This window comes from Podarcis melisellensis (assembly GCF_964234715.1).
Source record: "Podarcis melisellensis genome assembly, chromosome: 12".
Lineage (NCBI taxonomy): Eukaryota > Metazoa > Chordata > Lepidosauria > Squamata > Lacertidae > Podarcis > Podarcis melisellensis.
The window spans coordinates 49,134,083-49,153,528 of NC_138544.1; the positions used below are offsets into that span (position 1 = coordinate 49,134,083).

A 19,446-nucleotide genomic window follows, 5' to 3' on the forward strand; every position below is an offset into this window, starting at 1 on the left:
ACCCAGAGTCAACAATCCTTACCGAGATCAGGGCTTGCTCTAAGTCATGGAAGTCATGAAATGGATTGTCATGTATTGTGGAGGAGTCTCTCCAACCTTCCTCTGCCCTCCAGCTGTTTTTTGGGGTCTACAACTCTCATCATCCCTGACCACTTGGCCATACTGGCTGGGGGTGATGAGAGCTTGAGTCCAACTGAATGTGGAGGCTAAGACCTGCTGAACCTTTTGTCTCTTGGTTCTGACCTTAGTATTCTCTAAGAATTAAATTTAACTCAATAAACATTCTTCTATTGTTTCTCTGAGTCTTCCCTTGTGGTCTTATTTGTAGAACATAGGCACATCAACAAGCATTTGGAAGGTGGTCTTGAAATGCCACTGTATCATGGAACGCAGATCCATGTTTCCAACAATCTCATTCATTTTTCTCACGTGTTCCAGATCATTTATTATTTTCAGTATTTAACTGCTCAGCCAGGGTTCAGTTAATTAATTTGGCTTCCATTCACTTCATTTCTGCCATGATATTTTGAGTATAATTACTCTTGTCACTGTGCAAAAGGTGTGAGCTTCACATATAATCTTCACCCAGAAGATGTGCTGACTTCTCTATGGAAGTCAGCAGGCACGGAAGATCAGTCAAGGGTTTATTTACATTCTCTCTTAATTTTTGCAAGTGATATCAATTAACAGGGAAGGCAAGAGTTACAGTGTTTTGTTTGAGATAACAAGTTGTTAAAGCGGTTAAGTATATTGCTGTTTAATGGCTGATAAGAGCTAATGGTTAGGAGGTAGTTGGAAACATCTTTGTCATTGAATTAGGGTGATCATTGCTTGCTTCTGCAAAACAAACAAAAAATAAAAATAAAACCAACCCTGCGGTGACTGGGGACCCCTCTGTTCATTCTGCTGGACCTCTGCCTCAGAATCCTGCCCTGACAGCAATCCTTGCAATGGACTGTCCAGGAAGGGGAGCACTCAACACTCTAATCTGCTGTTGCAGTCCTGAGGCACCATGAAGATGACCAAGGCTGCAGTCTTACGCATATTTGTTTGAGAGTAAGTCTCACTGAATGCATATATGCCTTACTTCTGAGCAAATGTGCTTAGAATTGGGTTTCTTCAAGTCTATGCATTGATTTGATGAATGGTTTATCAGGTGCACGACAAAGACAATGAAGTATATGGATGCATATGTAACATTTTGCAAAATTAAAATTTAAAGATATAGACTGAAATCCAAAATCCTATATATGAGTCAATCAGTTAATGGGATTCATTCAGTAGGGACTGGGTGTCCATCAAGTTGGCATGCTGAATTCTAGCAGGCTGCTGCTCAGTTTTCTGCTCATTGGGATAACTGCATGTGATATAATCACTGTTTGTAGTGCCTTAGCCAATATGGGTTGGTTCAGTTCCCCCACCGTCCTGCAAAGAATATGTCAAATATGCCAAACTGGCTCATTGCTGTTCCATTAATTCCTTGTGCATCCAACTGCCCTTCATCAGAAGTTGGAAGGTATGGAACATGGAGTCTCTACCCTATGCACTTGGAGTTGTTTCTTGCCTGGTTTAACTCACAGGTGATTGTCTCTGCTTTGCAGTCTCTCAACTGCATTGGAACTGGGGCTGAAATGAAATGTCCCAATATAATGGCCAAAAAAGGAGGGCAGTGTAGAAACCAATTAATGTTAGTGGCAGGCTAGTGAGTGTTGAGAAAAACATAAGCTTCCAGAAGGCACCAAGACACTTTGACAGAAAGAAAAGGCCTTGTTAAAAAAAAACAAAAAAAAAACATGATTTGTTTACTTCAACACTTGCAAATGAGGAAAGGAGAAAAATGACAGGATGAGAAGCACTTCCCAGCAGATACACAGAAGTACAAGGAGAAAGAAAAAGCACAGGAACTGTAGAGCTTACCTGAACGGATAATCAAAAAAACCCACAGTCTCTGAAACTGTGTCTCAGAGAATGAATGGCATTCTGAATTCTAACAGAGGGTTTTATAACTGGGAGAAAATCTCCCTGACAGGATGATATGCCCCCTGTATAACTTGAACTTTGATACACAACGTGCAATTATTAGTATGTAGAACAAGGGAAGGTGGTGGTGGTGGTGATGATGATGATGAGGTCCGTATAGTTAAAGCTATGGTTTTCCCAGTAGTGTTGTATGGAAGTGAGAGCTGGACCATAAAGAAGGCTGACTGCTGAAGAATTGATGCTTTTGAATTATGGTGCTGGAGGAGACTCTTGAGAGTTCCATGGACTGCAAGAAGATCAAAGCTTCTCCATTCTTAAGGAAATCAGCCCTGAGTGCTCACTGGAAGGACAGATCCTGAAACTGAGGCTCCAATTCTTTGGCCACCTCATGAGAAGAGAAGACTCAGTGGAAAAGACCCTGATGTTGGGACAAATTGAGGGCACAAGTAGAAGGGGACGACAGAGGACGAGATGGTTGGACAGTGTTCTCGAAGCTACCAGCATGAGTTTGACCAAACTGCAGGAGGCAGTGGAAGACAGGAGTGCCTGGCATGCTCTGGTCCATGGGCTCACGAAGAGTCAGACACGACTAAATGACTAAACAACAACAACAAAAAAGGTAATATTCCCTATGTGTTTGTTTAGGCAAGAGATGGGTTCCTAAGAATGTAAGGAGAGCCCTGCTGCCTCAGCCCAAAGGCCCATGTAACCCAGCATCCTGTTCTCGCAATGTCCAACCAGATGCCTACAGGAAACCCACAAGCAACACCTGAGCACAGCAGTGCTCTTTCCTGGCTCCTTTTTGGACAGAGATGACTTGGCCACGGTTCTAAAGCAGCTGCATTGACTGCCTGTTTGTTTCCAGGTCAAATTCAAGGCGATCATGTTAGTGTTTAAAGTCCTAGTTGACTTAGATCCCAAATATCCCCCAAATGACTTAGGTCCCAAATATGTGAAAGATCTCCTCCTTTCCTACAGACCCTACCAGATGTTAAGATCAGCACTTGGTAGTTCTTCCAACCCCAGAAAGTTGGGGGGTGGGATAACAGGAATGGGCGCTCCCAGTGGCAACCCTTAAGTTGTGGAATTCTCTCCCCACCGAGTTGTGTCTAGCTCAGGCTTTCTGAACCTCAGCCCTCCAGATGTTTTTGGCCTACAACTCCCATGATCCCTAGCTAGCAGGACCAGTGGTCAGGGATGATGGGAATTGTAGTCTCAAAACATCTGGAGGGCTGAGGTTGAGGAAGCCTGGTTTAGCTTCTTCATTATACTGCTTTCCATGGATGCTGAAGATGCACCTCTTAACAACAACAACAACTTGATGGAGATAATGAAATAAGCCAGTGTCAGTCACAGAATAGCTGCAATGGAAAAACAGTCTTCCAGAGGTAAAAGAGAATTTTAGACCACAGCAATGTTTTCATAATGCACGTTCACCCAGGATCATAGAGGGTGTTTGTGGCCATTTTTGCTTCTTTCATGATGGTATTGATGCATCGGTCAAGGTGTCCTCAAAGAGTATGCTGCCTGGTGTCCTAAAGCATGTACAAGCTTGCTATGCAACTTGCAAGGTTCAGATCACAGCAGGAGCCAGTGTTTGTCCACTGGGGATACTACGCTGGCAGACTTCTATTCCTTGAAAAATTCTGGAAGCAATTTAAAAATCTGGCAAGGGCTGGTGAACAATAGGGAGTTACAGTAATCCAGTCTGGATGACACAGAATCATTGATCAGGGCTGCAAGTTTTGCAGCGTAGATAACTTTGGCATCCCAAAAATGTTCTGTAGACAGAGATAAGATTCCCTTTCCTATAAGAGATGGTGGCATCATATTCCTCATTTGGCTTCTCTAATTCAGCTTCTGACTCAGCTGCTATAAGCTACGCCTTATCCACCAAGGGGAAGGCAAGAAGCTGAAAGCAACCGAATGATAAAATGAACCACTTAGAAGGAAAGAGCTCTAAGAGGCATTAAATATTGTACAGATTTTGCAGGCCACTTGGTTTTCTAGGCTTCATAGCCACATGCCGAGAGGGATCACTGCTATCTCCAGCAGCATGTTCTAGCATTCAGTTGCTGCAGGAATAACTGGCAATCCAGATGTTTAAACATGGGTGGGCTGGGGGTTACCTATTGAGTTTAGATGGGTTTTGTCAACAATGCCTGATTTGTGAGATACAGATGAATTTTGGCCACTACTGGGAGGAAGTGAACTCTCTGACACTTTTGTGTTTTGTGGAACACAAAAGATATCCAGACCAAACTGGTATAAAAGGATTGTCTTGCAAAGAACTATTGGCAATCAATTTCTGCACAAACCTTAACTAGCATGGAGCTGGAGAGTCCGAATCTAAGCTTTACTACTTTGAATTTAATCGTCCAGAAGCATAGCAGCAAATCAAACATTTACAAGGCAGCAAATGCATTGCTGGGTAACTCCAATAGGGCACAGCCAGATGAATGTAAAAATATGTGCTGTTTTTTGTGCAAGACTGAAGGTGGAAGAGGCTGAGTCTGCACCATATTCCTTGATCTGGCTCTGTTTGTGCTCCAGTTTCTTTCTTTCTAGTACTGAAGATTGCGCCTCATTAAATAAATGATGGCTCTGCATAATTAGCCTGGAGTGCCTCTTCCTAATTATTCTTACCTTCCTTCTTCATTAACAGAGTAATTTAAAAAGGAAAGGAATGATTGGGTTGAAACAGTGCATAGAAAGCTGCCTTCTACAGAGATGGACCATCTAGTAACAGTGTCCTCCTACACTGGCCGGCAGCAGCTCTTCAGAGTTTCAGAAAAGGAGACAATCCCAGATGTTCCTGGAGTTGAGTAAAGTTGGAAGCTTTTGTATGTGAAGAACATAAGTGCATTATTTGTTTCTTAACTCATCTTCGTATTATTATTCTGTCATCCACATTTAGTTGTTGTTGCTGGCATTCATCTGTCTCCAGAGACAATGGAGGAATGTGCCTTCAGGGGTGAAGTCCAAGCACTGGAGAGTTACAGTGCCTGCTGTGGCTGTAGAGACCAATATGGGAGAGACATGTTTTGTTGCAGCTGGGGCACATTTAGCAATGCTCTGATAGAAATACATTGTCTGGAGGCCCCCGTATAATTCTGTCCTTTCGGCTCTGCGGAAATATAATGGATTCAGCAACGAATGAAAGCAAAGAAGTCCGATAGACTTTGTGTCTACTGTGGGCTTTCTATGCACCTCTAATTCACCACATTATATAGATCACTTGTTAAATATAAAACCACGGCAAAGGAAGCGAAAGTGCCTGACAACTTTCCTAAATCTTCCAGGCTCCATTTGCACTCTGGATACATCTGCAACCACCTCTCTCATTTGCCTCGCCTGCTTCTGTCATCCGGAATTCTCTGCTTTGCATGCAATTCATTACATCATACTTATTGATTACTCTGGTGCTTTTATTCTGCATTGTGGAGTTGCGTTACTATTGTTAAACTGGCTGTTCTGCCCCATTTATTATTGAATGCTGTTGCCTCCCCATAAGACTACTGAAGTTGAGGGGTATTCATCATAGAAACCATAGGAGCCAACTTTGAGGTCCCTTTGGCCCCTCCAGTAAAATATTTGAGAGGTCTGCCCCCCAAAGTTGATGGGCATTGCGATTCAAATGGTATGGGTGATACAACTGATTATGTGGGGTGGGGCTTACCTGCCCCCTCAATATTTTATTTGGCATCCTTGGCAAAAACAATGAGTGCTGATTTGATTGCAAAGATCCAAAGGGCTGTCACTGCAAAAGTTGGAGCAGGCTAGTTATCTGTTGCTCAAGAGAGCGTGACTAAAACCATTTGTAGGGAAGTACAAACTGAGCTGGACCATAAAGAAGGCTGATCGCCGAAGAATTGATGCTTTTGAATTATGGTGTTGGGGGAGACTCTTGAGAGTCCCATGGACTGCAAGAAGATCAAACCTCTCCATTCTTAAGGAAATCAGCCCTGAGTGCTCACTGGAAGGACAGATCCTGAAGCTGAGGCTCCAATACTTTGGCCACCTCATGAGTAGAGAAGACTCCCTGGAAAAGACCCTGGTGTTGGGAAAGATGGAGGGCACAAGGAGAAGGGGACAACGGAGGACGAGATGGTTGGACAGTGTTCTCGAAGCTACAAATGAGTCTGACCAAACTGCGGGAGGCAGTGGAAGACAGAAGTGCCCGGCATGCTCTGGTCCATGGGGTCACAAAGAGTCGGACACAACTAAATGACTAAACAACAACAAACTGCTGATTGCATGGGAAGTGATGAGCTTTCTTCGGCAGGCACCATGGACAGGGGTTCGATTGGAGGACCTCTAAGGTCCCTTTGAACTCTATGATTTTATGGTAACAATGATCATGCTTGTTGTTGTTGTTGCTGCTGCTGTACTCAAGTGGCACAGAGTAACCACTCCACCAAAAAAAAGAATGTATTGAAAGGGAGTCTGGTTTTCATCTGGTTATGTGCCAGAGTCTGTTAATTTGCACTGAGTCACTAGGCCTTCAAGATGCTTGCAAGAGGCTGGATGGGAAATGGGGAAATGATCAGGGCTTTCTATCCTCTTCAGTTCCATTTTATAATGCCAGCAGAAGAACACTATGATAACCTGCCACGCTAAAAGAAAATGAACCACAGGATTCTGTACAACACCATTATGATGGAGTAAAGCTGAATGTAACGCTCTCATTGGAAAGACTGTTTGCATATGAAATAATACATATAAAAGAAATAATAACAATAATAAATGATGTGCAGTCTGTTGTGCAGCCAAACAGAGAGCTACACAAGGATCCTTGTCCTAAAATTTAGATTCTCCATAACTCAGAAGCATAGCACAGGACAGTACAACTGGAATCTGGCGTTAAGAAGAACACCACATTTTGTGTGAATTGCTTTGTGGAGCAGCAAGACAGCACCTCACGTTACAGAAATAAGAGAACCCACTAGATGGCAGCCTAGTGCAGCATGAACTTAATCCACAATATTATGGACTGAAAGGGTGGGAAAAGCAAATGAGAAGATGGACACGGGAGTCTGGAGGTTTTTTGCTGTGCTAATAAGCCCCTAATTTGAACACCTGCCGCTGAAAACAAGGGCATTAATGGACCATCCCTTTGCAAAATAAGAATAATGAAAGGTGTTCTTCTGGATAATGGTGGCTCGAACCTTAAGGTTCCACTCAAAATGCTGGAAAGCTCTCAGAGATAATATGAATGATAGGGTTTGCGGATAGAGGCACAGCCAGCAAAAAGGAATCAGAGCTCTATGATGCATGACAGGGAAGACAGTGGATATTTGGTTCTCTAGCAGCATAAATAAACTGTATAATGGCTTAAATTCACAAACCTTAACCATTTATCAATTTTTTTTTAATAAAATGACACAAGCTAAACTGATTCTAGGAATGTGAAAGGCAGTTTGCAGCACACAGAATTTTCTTAAGATTTTATAAAATCCCTATACAGTGGTACCTCGGGTTACATACGCTTCAGGTTACATACGCTTCAGGTTACAGACTCCGCTAACCCAGAAATAGTACCTCGGGTTAAGAACTTTGCTTCAGGATGAGAACAGAAATTGTGCAGCGGTGGTGCAGCGGCAGCAGGAAGCCCCATTAGCTAAAGTGGTGCTTCAGGTTAAGAACAGTTTCAGGTTAAGAATGGACCTCCAGAACGAATTAAGTACTTAACCCGAGGTACCACTGTATCTTCAAGTGAGGGACTGTAGCTCAGTGGCGAAAGACATTATTTGAGTGCTGAAGCTTCTGGGTATCATCAATTTAAAAGACCAGTTAGGAAGTGATGGGAAAGACCTCTGCAAGAGGCTACAGAGCAGGGATAGCCAACACAGGGCCCTCCAGGCAGTTTTGGACCCCGTCTCCCATCAGCACCAACCAGTATGGTCAATGGCTGAACAATATAGGAGATGGAGTCCAAGAACGTCTGGACTTCAGACTGGGCAGTTCTGCTATAGAGACTCACTGCAACACTGAACTAGACAGACAAACAGTCTGACCTGGAATAAGGCAGTTTTCTATGGGCGATATTCAACATTAGTTACATGTAGAGTAGTTCCATTGGGACCAATAGGTTTAAGCCATTTCGACCCATTGGTGTCAATAGGTCTACTGTGAGGATGACTTAGTAGGATGGCATCCTATGTTCCTAAGCACAAATTATAAACTAACAATGGCAGATGAGATGAACCAACTCAAGCAACACAACTGGGAAGATCTAAATATGAAGAAAGTTAAACCCTGGATCTGAATGGTTTTTTAAAAACAACTTCTTTCAACCTTCTGCCTCCCTCATTCCCACCACCACAATTCAGGGAGGTTTCTCCCATGGAGGAAGGAAACATGAAATATATAGTTCTTGCGGCCTGTGGCCTCAATGTACAAGGAACATAACGTATTTTTCGCTCTATAAGACACACCAGACCACAAGACGCACCTAGTTTTTGGAGGAGAAAAACAAGAAAAAAAAATTCTGAATCTCAGAAGCCAGAACAGCAAGAGGGATCGCTGCACAGTGAAAGCAGCAATCCCTCTTGCTGTTTTGGCTTCAGGGATAGCTGCGCAGCCTGCATTCGCTCCATAAGACGCACACACATTTCCCCTTACTTTTTAGCAGGGAAAAAGTGAGTCTTATAGAGCAAAAAATATGGTATTTATTATTATAACATAATGGCAGTTGCTAACAACTCAAACAGAAGAATGGGCTTATCACATGATTCTGTTTATTGTGTCAATCGGCCCTTGAGATGGACAGCAGAGTGAGAAGGGAATGGAGTGGCTGTAATGGCAGGTGAGGTTGAGTCAGCGTTGAAACAAGTGTGGCAAGGGATATGGGGCCCAATGCCACGAGCATATCAGCAAGTGGCAGCCATGAAGGAAATAATAATAATAATCACCTTATTATTGGTACCCCACCCACTCTGGGCAGGCTGAAAATCCAGATTATGCAGACTTCTAACCACATCAGCCTGCAGCAAAACTATTGTAAGCATCCACCGGAATGTGAAGGATCAACCCATGGCTTGGCAAAACCCTCTGCATACCAGCAGATGCAAACAACACAACTAGACATAATGTCACTTCCAAACATGGGTATTTCATTTTGCTGTTTTGACTGATAGTTGAAAGAGCTATCCTAACCTTGCAGAAGTGAGTATTTCTACGCTTCCCTATATTAAAAGGTCTCAGGGGCAGGTTACAATACCTGAAATAGCAACAACACTCCATTTTTTAAAATAAAATAAATAAGAGGAAAATGCAAATTTAATATGAAAGGTTAAAACCTACCAGTGGGTTAACGTTTCATAAATGTCTGGGCAGAAAGTCCTAGCATTGTGCAAGAATGTAAAAAAAGTTGACACCTAGCGTATTTCCAGGGAAAGCATTCCATAATTTGGGTGTATTGCCTGAAGAACAGCCCCCACTTTCCTGATCGATCAACTTCACTGGGACACCCCGAAAAAGGGGGGGGGAGGGACTCACTCCATCTACAGACCAACCCATGCTTACAAAACGTCTTTTGATAGAAAGAAATCCAATAGAATACAATAGAAATCCAGGGAACACAGATCTGATCTAACAACAGATCAGTGAGTTGCAGTGTACAGTGAACTACGGCTCTGATCTAAAAAGCCCTCACAGCAGGGAAGAATAGGCTGCTGTTTGAAATGTTGAATCTAATTTACTGTATGTCAGTCACAAAGAATTAGATTTCTCCTTTTTTTAAAACAAAAACAAAAAACCAACTACTGAAATCACTCTCTCTCTCTCTTGGGACAAGGATTCCCATTTGCTGAACTTTGCAATCAGTAACCAACAAGTAATCATTGTGCCACCATATAACAGGGAAACCAACAAGTAAGTCTTAACTGCGCTGGTTATTTGCTTGTGGATCCAGTTCAAGGTGCTGACTTCTGTTGGTGCTGACCTTTAAAGCCCTAAATGGCCTCGGTCCAGTATACCTGAAGGAGCGTCTAAAACCCCATCATTCAACCCAGCGCCGAGGGCCTTCTGGCAGTTCCCTCACTGCGAGAAGCAAAGTTACAGGGAACCAGGCAGAGGGACTTCTTGGTGGTGGCGCCCACCCTGTGGAACGCCCTCCCATCAGATGTCAAATAAATAAACAACTATCTGATGATTAGAAGACATCTGAAGGTTCAGGGAAGTTTTTAATGACTGATGTTTTAATGTATTTTTAATCTTTTGTTGGAAGTGGCCTAGAGTGGCTAGGGAAACCCAGCCAGATGGGCGGGTATAAATAAATAAATAGCTTTGAAGACCTAAACAGCTTGGAACCATATAGTTGGTAGAGCAGCAGGCTGCCAATGTGCTAAAAATCTGCTGGGGAGGTTTTTCTACAAGTCAATGAGAGATAGAGTGCCTTCTCTGATATAACGTCAAAACTGTGGACCACCTTGCCCTTTGTTATCATTGGCTATTTTAGTTGTTTAGCCATTCCTGTTGTGATTTTCTGCCTTTTAAAGATGTTCTGATTATATTTTATGGTGATCTGACTTTTTTTGTCTTATTTTGTATACCACCTGACATTTTAAATATTTATTTATATGCATTTATAGTTCATCCTTTGCCATGCTGTCTCAGGGCTGGTTACACACGGCTAAAAACAGCAAATAAGCCAATTTGTGCACAAGAACACTAATCCATCAATTAGTTTGTATCAACCACACAGCAAGAAAGACCATGAGCAACAATGCAGAGGGATTGATGCCCTAAACTCATCCTTCAACCAAAAGCTGAATACAAAAAGGTGCATCTTGGACCACCAACAAAATGTGTGGGGCCAACACAGAAAAGGTCCTTCCATGCTGCATTGCATGGTACTTTTAAGGTCTACCTCTTCCTCCTTGCATATCTTAACACCCTAGAAGGTCTATCATGGAAGAGATGTACCTTTAGGTGCTTTGGGGCCAAAGCCAATGAAGGGTGGTTAAAAAATATTTTAATAAAGTAGATAATAAGTAAAACTAAAACTATATTTTCAAGGTTGATGCTCACGCAAACGGAAGGATTGAATCAGATGTGCAAATGATTCAGTGTGTGTCCACGCTGCAAGCTAATTGTTCTAAATTAATACTATTCTGAAGGGCTTTTTTGGGATGTGATAAGCCTCTGGACATCTGTTTTCAGAAAGAAATCTCTTTCCACTAGCTGCACCAGCCCCAAATCATATTACTATGTGATCCTGTTGTTACAGCCCCTGTGCAAATCAAAAACAGGTCAGTAACCAATGCACGAGGTGGCGTTTCACCTAAGATGTTATTCTGTGGCAACACGTCAGCTAGCGGAATTGTGTAACTGCATCGTGAGACACACTCTTGGCAAAGCAGGCATATGCAGAGAAGAAGTGCAGAAGATCAGGCCCAACAAACGACTGGACATTAAGTTCAAAAGGATGTGAATCCTTCTTTTACGCGAGTAGAATGCTGCAACATGAGGATGACTCAGAAGACCTTTGTTCCAAAACTTCAGAACAGCCAAAAGGAAACGTTTCTTCACAAAGCACATAATGAGTTTGTGGAACTTGCTTCCAAAATATGTGATCATGGCCTTTAGCTTGGATAGCTTTGAAAGAGTAATAGACAAATTCATGGAGGATAAGGCTATAGTCATGATGGCTATATGCAACCGCTGGAATTAGAGGCACTGAATACAGTTGCTCAGGAATAACAGCAGAAGAGAGTTATTATGCTTGGGTCCTGAGTGTGGGCTTCCAACAGGAGGCAGGATGTTGGAGTAGATGGACCTTTGGTCTGATCCAGCAGGTTTCTCTCACTATTCTAAAATGAGGGATGAAGAAAGGGACGTGGGTGGAGCTGGCATCAGTGCAACACTTTGCTGCTCACTATTGGATCATGCCGTTCAATGCTGAGATTCATTGTGTTCCCTTTTCAAGGAAAGGCCCTTATTCCATTATAGCCTCTGCCAGTGTTTAATGGTTAAAGCACTGGGACACAAGCCCACATTGCTTAGGGCGGTTCGCTTCCCAGCAGCTCTCCTGATCTGCAGAAACCCCAGGTACCACATCATATCACTTACCCATCAGGCAGTTTTCGGAGGACATAAAAAGCTGTATACGAATGCTGATACGTCTGCAGAATGAAATTAAAGTGAGAGAAAAAAACGGGGATTAGTAATGTAAAGTGTCAAGATTCTGTTATCGCTACAGCTCTAGGATGTGGAAATACCTGGTATTTGTTTTGTGCTTAATTGCATTTGCAAAGCGGGGTGGGTGGGGAGATACAAAAACCAATTTCGTTCTGTCATAGAGAGGGAGAGAGAATTAATTCACCTAGCGCGGCTGTGTATTCTTTCCACCTCACACCTTATTAGAACGTTTGGCGAGTCCTATCACTCCAGATGCTCTCTGTCATCCCTGTGGATACAGGGCCTTTGATTATGCTAGGGGTACATGCTCCTAGCAATAGCTAAATTTGGAACAAGCTTTAATGAGGACACCTTGGTCCGGCAGAGGCAGGGTGCACAGCTATGACAGGCAAACAGTCCATCACTCTGTTCTATCCCACTGTAAATATGCCCAGGCATTACATCTGCTAGCACAGGAGAGAAAGTCGTGGTGCCCTTTTCCAGCTGGGATGTGAGAGTTTATTTGCTTAAGCCTTGCTTCTGAACTGGAGGCTTGATCTCACTGTTTATTATCAGGGCTACCAACTTACAGCAAGTCAAAAAAGCAAAATCTCTTGACCCCAGGAACTGAATTCTGGGAGTCCTGCAAGGATGAAATAAAAATTAAAGGAAGCTGGGGAGAGAAGTGTAAACCAGCAAATGACAACCAGGTTGCTCACTCTTACTGAGTTATTCAGATGGAAGACAGGTCCTTCTAAGAGGCTTATTGCTTTAGAAGAACCCCTCGCTCTGTTGTTGTTGTTGTTGTTGTTGCTGCTTTTGTTTTTTAAGTATCTCTCTCACCCTTCCTCCCAAGGGAGCCCAGGCAGCAAAGAACAACAGAGTAAAAGCAATACAATTAAAAACTGAACAAAACATGACCTAAACCATTTAAAAACAATTAAGAACATCTACAAACATTAAAAACATCTACAAACATTTTTAGATTACCAACAACCAAATCTATTGTGGGTTTGATATTAGAGCATGTGTTACATTTTCAATATTGCTGTTCACTTAAAGATCAAAAGGTTATAATAGTCATGGTCATTTCCTCTCCTGGGGTATCTTAAGAACTGTAGTTTTGTGTAGAGGAGAATTCTCACCATCTTCCTTGATGGAAGCCATGGCAGTTAAAGGAGAGTCACATAGATGTCTACTTCTTCCCCAGGCTCACCCGAAGATGTTGGGGATTGAACTTTTTGCATGCAAAGTGAATGCATCCATTGCTAAATGTCCTCTAATAGACATTGTTGCTCCAAGCAGACTTCCCACCAGGCTTCACTTCCTGGCTTGTAACTCTAGGCCATGCAGAATTAGTTGCATATATCATGGATTACCAACACGATGTCTTCTAGACCTCAGAATCATAGAATTGTAGAGTTGGAAGGGACTGTGATGGTCATCAGCTATCTCTGGCAGGGTCATCAGCTATCTCTGACACATGATTGTAGCTGATAGAATTCTATATGTGACGCATTGGGAACAAGAAAAATAGCAATGGTTTGAACAGGAACGTCTAAAATTAAATTTGTAAGATGGAAGGCAGAATTCAAAATTTTTTGATTTGTATGGTTTCCTTCTCTACTTATTGATTTTATCACTTAAAGTTGAATATTTGTAGTGTTAGAAGACCTGTATCTCAATATGCTGTGCTTAAACAGTTTGCAGTGAAAGTAATAGTGTTGCTTCTGCAAGGTTTATAACAATTTAAAACCTAAAAGGGCAAAGCTCAAAGATGCTTGGGGAACAATTTTTAATAGACTTTGCCTGCCTTTGACTCAGGGCTGACAGATAAAGGTTGCTTCCCCTCAAATGGCCCAGTAAAATAATTTTGGCCAAGGGTACTCTCTGTTTGCTAGTCCCAGAGGGCAGTCCTTATATTAGCAAATACAGACCTAAGTGGCTGTGGTTTCCCTCCCAATCCCTGAGCCAGGATGAAAAGCTAGTTTCATTTCACCTTCCTTCTCCTCCTCATTCCCCAGCCTGTCCTGAGAATGCACATTCAATTGGATTTGGAACAACAGGGAGCTAATTGCTTCCCTGTAAACAACTTCTCTGTAGAACATGCTAAAACGTACTTGCGGTGTGCACTAGTGTCAGAGCTTTTGGTAATGGAATACTCCTGCTTCTAATTGCCATGATGCGTTTTCAATAGTCATTAGCAACATTACTGAGCCATCTAAATTGCGGTGCTCAAAATGAGCCAGTTATAAGTAGGCCTAACTGGGCAATCCAAACCAAATCTGTCCACATCTCCTCTTTCAAAGCCATCATTTAGAGAAGAACAAACCCTTCTGATGTATAAACAAAATTGTGATGTACAGATATAATATTTCTCTTCGCATTTGTACCTGTCCTTGCCTAAGGACCTCAGGCAACCTAATTTTATCCTCACAAAAACCTCTATGAAAAAGGTTTGGGTGATTGCAACCTGTCAAAAGAATGGCTGAAGGATTTAAACCAAGGATGGGGAATCTGAGGTCTACCAGATGCTGCTGGATTTCAACTCCCATCAGGGGAACCAGCAGGGTCAGTGGTGAGCGACGAGGAGAGCTAGAGTCCAAAAACATCTAGGGGGAGGTCACAAATCCCCCATCCCTAATTTACAGCCAAACCTCTTCAACTGAAGAGAAGACCCAAAATTCAATTCAACCTGTTCCACTTTCACCAGGTGTGGCTAACTTGTGGGCCTCCATACAATGAGCCCATGAAGGCAACATTTTAGTGCACATCAGCAGCTGATGCATGACAGAATTCCCCTTACCACTTGGAAGGATCATAAAGGCACTCAATATACCTGTGGGTATAGGGTGGGATACAAATTTAATAAATAATGATGATGATGAGCATCAGGCGCCTGAAAATTATACTTGGAATGGCCTGGGAGCAACCTCAGAGGCAGTGGCAAGTTGTTGTTGTTGTTGTTGTACCCTGCCCATCTGCAGCCTAGGCCTTAAATCTCTTTAAAACTGAATGATATTGGTAATGCACTCCTATACACATCTTTTCAGAACAGCTTATTGCTAGGTAAGTGTGCATACTATTGGAGCCTAAACTGTCCTTGGCCCAGGTTGCTCACACTTAACTGGATATTAGATTGTTTCTCTTTCGTTGCTTCAGCACATCGCGGGGCACCACCTCTAAAATGAAGAGCAACTCAGTCCTTGTTCCTCTTGTCCTGCATCATCCATCAATCACTCAGCCAGCCTGTCACTAGAGGAGTTCATTTTCATTGCAGAATAACAGATGTTATTTTTTCCCCTCTGGTTTTAAATCTTTTTGAGGCTGAAAGGGCTAATTGTCAAATGAAAAACTCTCAGCGCTGCCTGGTCATGACATTCTGTAATGAATCGGAACCAATCTATGTCTAAATCGGCTTCTTTACCTTTCTGGAATCAGTGCAAAAGCAGGCCATGAACATATACAGGCTCACAATGTGGAGATACAGTTTTCTTCCATTTGTAAAAGCCTTTACATCATTATTTACTACTACTGATACTACTACAACTACTATCATTATCACCACCAATATTCTGCTCTTCCTCCTGAAGGTTCTCTAAGCAACTTGGGGACATGCTACCAGAAGGCTTTTTCTCTCCTATAGATAGCTGCCTGGACCCCAATATGTTCTTGGGGTGCCCTTCTCCAAGTTCCCCCAATTAATTGTGGCAGATGGTTGCCAGGAAGGGTGGTGGTGCCTGATCAATGCAATCCCAGGGAAGATCATCTGGTTTCCACACTATGGACTTTAAGACTCCAGGTGAAGACCTCCTTGTCACTACAACCCATCAGGTGTCTCAGTTTTTGCACCAAGCTCTCCCTTGCTGCTTTAAACTGTTTTACCAGCTGTGCATTTTATGCTGATTTTATGTCTTGCCAGGCACACATGCATGCATGCACACTCTCACACACACCCCACGACGTAGAATCAGCATAAAACACATGTGTATATACAGCTAGATAGAAAGATTTGTTTTATTCTGGTTTGAGCATTTTGTTGTGGCTTGTATCTTTTATGTCTCTGCCAACCACATGCAGAACTTGCTTGCAGGGGTGGTATGCAAAGAAAAAAAAACCCAAACGGATAAATTTGATGAGACCAGGGAGGATGGAAGTTAGGATCAGGAATAAAGAACTTCAGAACTCTGTATTGAGCCACCTCCTCCTGGAATTCTATCACACGTCTGACCATTATGCCTCACTTCTTCCATTGCATTGGAGGGGGTCCAACTCTGTGTCTCATTCACCTGAAGACTAAAGATCAGCTGAAGCAACTGCAAGAGCATGGCAGTCTATGTACATACCATTATGGAATATCTTGCCTGATGACTTTAACTTGGCACAATCTCTCTGGAGATTAAAAAGTGACTCTTCTGTGTTTTTAAGTTTTTGAGTACCCTGGATGGGTGCATATGAAACGGCTGCTTTTCTGAAGGCAACTGACTCCCTCCTTCTTTTATATAAGTTGTTATTTAGGGTGGGCATCTAAGTCATCACCATAAAAGAGGAAATTTCCTAACATTTGCTAATTTATGTGTATTATATATATACACACACATGTATGATAGAGAGAAGTATACACAAATTTGGATATAACTACTATAATACAAAGAAACACATCTTGTCATACTGACCATAGGCTGCTACAGTCCCTCCCCCCAATTGCTGAGCTATTTTTGTGGCACATAACAGCACAAACGACCTTCAAGTAAGCCATTTTGGCAGTTTATACAGCCTTAGCGTCTCCTCTTGATGATGACAGACTGTGTGGAGATCCCTTGCCACCTGTCATCATTAATAGGTTTTTCTATAGCGTTGGTGGCAGATATTTCACACGAATCTATTTCTGCCCCTAAAACTGTGGAAATGCATGTATTTCTAGCAATATCTGAGAAGTATTTTCTGCACAACCACGTTGCAGAGGGTTTTTTTTTTAAAAAAAAAATCTCTGCTTGTGTATTTAAACTGCCATACATACACACCATTACTAAGGGATAAAATGGTTGGTGATGTCAAAAGCCACCAAGAGGTCCAGGAGAATTGGTAGGACTACAGTCCTCTGTCTTTCTTCTGACACAGGCCAGCCATCAGGGATGTGCAATCTTTTTTGTCTAATTCCTAATTGCTTTGTCACCCCAGATTCTGGGTAAACTAAGGAGCTGGGCTGAACCGGGCTCCATGCAGTGGAAAAGAGTAGTTGGGAGCTGTTGTGTCAATGCCTACAGTAATCTGAGTATCCCACAGAGAAACAAGGGCTTTATCAGGAATACATCTACTGCAAACTCCTAGATAACTCTGAGAATCAATCTTTCAAGATCCACTACTCCTTTGGAAGGAAGTGGCCACTGTGAGTTTTAAATCTCACCAGGGAATGTTCTGACCACAAAAAATGAATCAAGAAAAAATCCACCATTCTCAAATCACCATCCTCCTGATCAGACCCAAAGTGTGGACAAGTCTATGGCTGCCATTAAAGCTATGAAGTCTTGAGACACCCGTGGCAAGACAGTCCTAGAATGAATGTTGAGGTTCTCCAGAACCATAAACCTAGATGTCTTTGGTAACATATCCAAGACCATCTCTGTCAGCTCAGGTAGGGGAACTTATTGGAAATTGGGGTGGTCAAGATGCCATTGTCTGGGCCATGCATCTAACACCACGTTATACTCACAGATAACCAGATCTTACCTTGCCAGAGGCACTGGAAATGGAGACAGACCACTGCTAACCCCTCACCCTAGGCCCTCAATTTTGTTTAGTGCTGCATCAAGAAATGGGGGTAAATTTGAGAAAGCTCAGCTCCTCCAGATCATCTAACTCAGCTAACAGTGATATAAGCCAAGTCAGTCATTCAATGTGGGATCAAGTCCTGTATAAGATTTGTTTTTGTTTAATCTGGACTGATCTGGCATGTAACAGCAGTAACACCAGGACTGAGGGCAAATTGGCCGAGCAACTCTGGTCTCCTGTACTGGGACAAGGACTGGGAAATGACAGGACACTTTGAGATATACACCTGCCCCCCACCCCATTTCCTTCAGCTAGCTTATCGTACCTCCACTGCCATACCCACTTCTTCCCAAAACTACTTGAATCTGAACAAAACCCCTTCCCCCTTACCCATATATCATCACAGTTGACCACCAACGTGCCAAATGTCCAGTCAGGTTGAAAAGGGGAAAGGGGAGGTAGTAAATACTGTAGATTCAGCTAGGTAAAGCTAACAGATTGATCACAGTAGCAGCAGAATTGCAAAGTTGCAGCTGATGGTAAAATGCAATATATGGAATAGGAAAATAAATCAGTGCAGCAATAAGAGCGGAAGGCAAAGAGAATCCAAGAGCTTCTTAAATATAATAATCTTCAGAGCATCTCCTCCCCCCTCCCCAAATAAACAAATCAAGGTATAAAGTGCTCAATACCAAAAGTAGACAGGGCACAAGAGCTGAACCTGAGCGGACAAACATTTGGCAGGGGGCAGGAAAAAATGACCACCAAGACTCACATGTGGACTGCTGCTTACTGGTTAATGGGATAAATTTTTTGCAATAAATAAAAATACACGCTGGTTGCATAATAATGTGTCTTAAGTATTATGTAATGGTTCCTGATTTGCAGCAGTATCAATATTGATTTCAGATATGTTCATATTCACATCTCTCTCTCTGATGCATAGCTACTCAGTATGGCTCAACCTACAGGCCTAGTAGGGTCTGGCACTATTTATTATAAACATTTATATACCACGTTTCATTTATAGGAAAATACACCACTGGTTTCCAACATATTAAAATAATACAAAAGTAATTAAAATCAATGAATATAGTAGAACAGCAGCAAAAGCAATTCCATTGGGCACTGGCACAATACAGCTCGCTAAGGAAAGTGTATTGTACGGTAATTATTAATGCAAATATACCAGCACATTATTTTTTGCTAACAGTAATATTAATTCCAGTTCAATCAAAAGATTAAACATTTGACCATTTGAACAGCTCGATTTCTGCAGGTAACTTTATTTAGCATTTCACTCCATCACCCTGCCTCTTTCCCTTGGAAATCCATGTTTTGGGTGGCCTGCCTCTGAGTCACACTGATGTTGCTTACTCAGGGAACCTGTTTCCTGCTACTATGGTCATAAGAACCCTACTCGGTTCCTCATTTGTATGAACTTGATTGTTTAGTGTCTACTTTGGAACTCTCTGCCTCAAGCAATGGCCCCTTCGCTGTGCTCTTTTCGGCGCCTGCTAAAAACATTCTTTTTTAAACAAGTCTACCCAGTTGGGGCAACTTTAATCTGTT

General features: G+C 42.4%; 1 protein-coding gene across 7 annotated transcripts in view; it reads right to left on the bottom strand.

Moving 5' to 3' along the window:
- Positions 1–19,446, bottom strand: part of DPP6 (dipeptidyl peptidase like 6) — a 492,205-nt gene that overhangs the window by 86,632 nt on the left and 386,127 nt on the right. For all 7 annotated transcript variants that reach the window (XR_014173292.1, XR_014173293.1, XR_014173294.1 and 4 more), the window contains exon 6: positions 12,055–12,107. Coding sequence is in view for 1 of the 7 variants with exons in the window: in XM_081931638.1 (XP_081787764.1) it covers positions 12,055–12,107 (53 nt within the window). In the remaining 6 variants the exon portion in view is untranslated. The remainder of the gene's footprint in view (positions 1–12,054; positions 12,108–19,446) is intronic.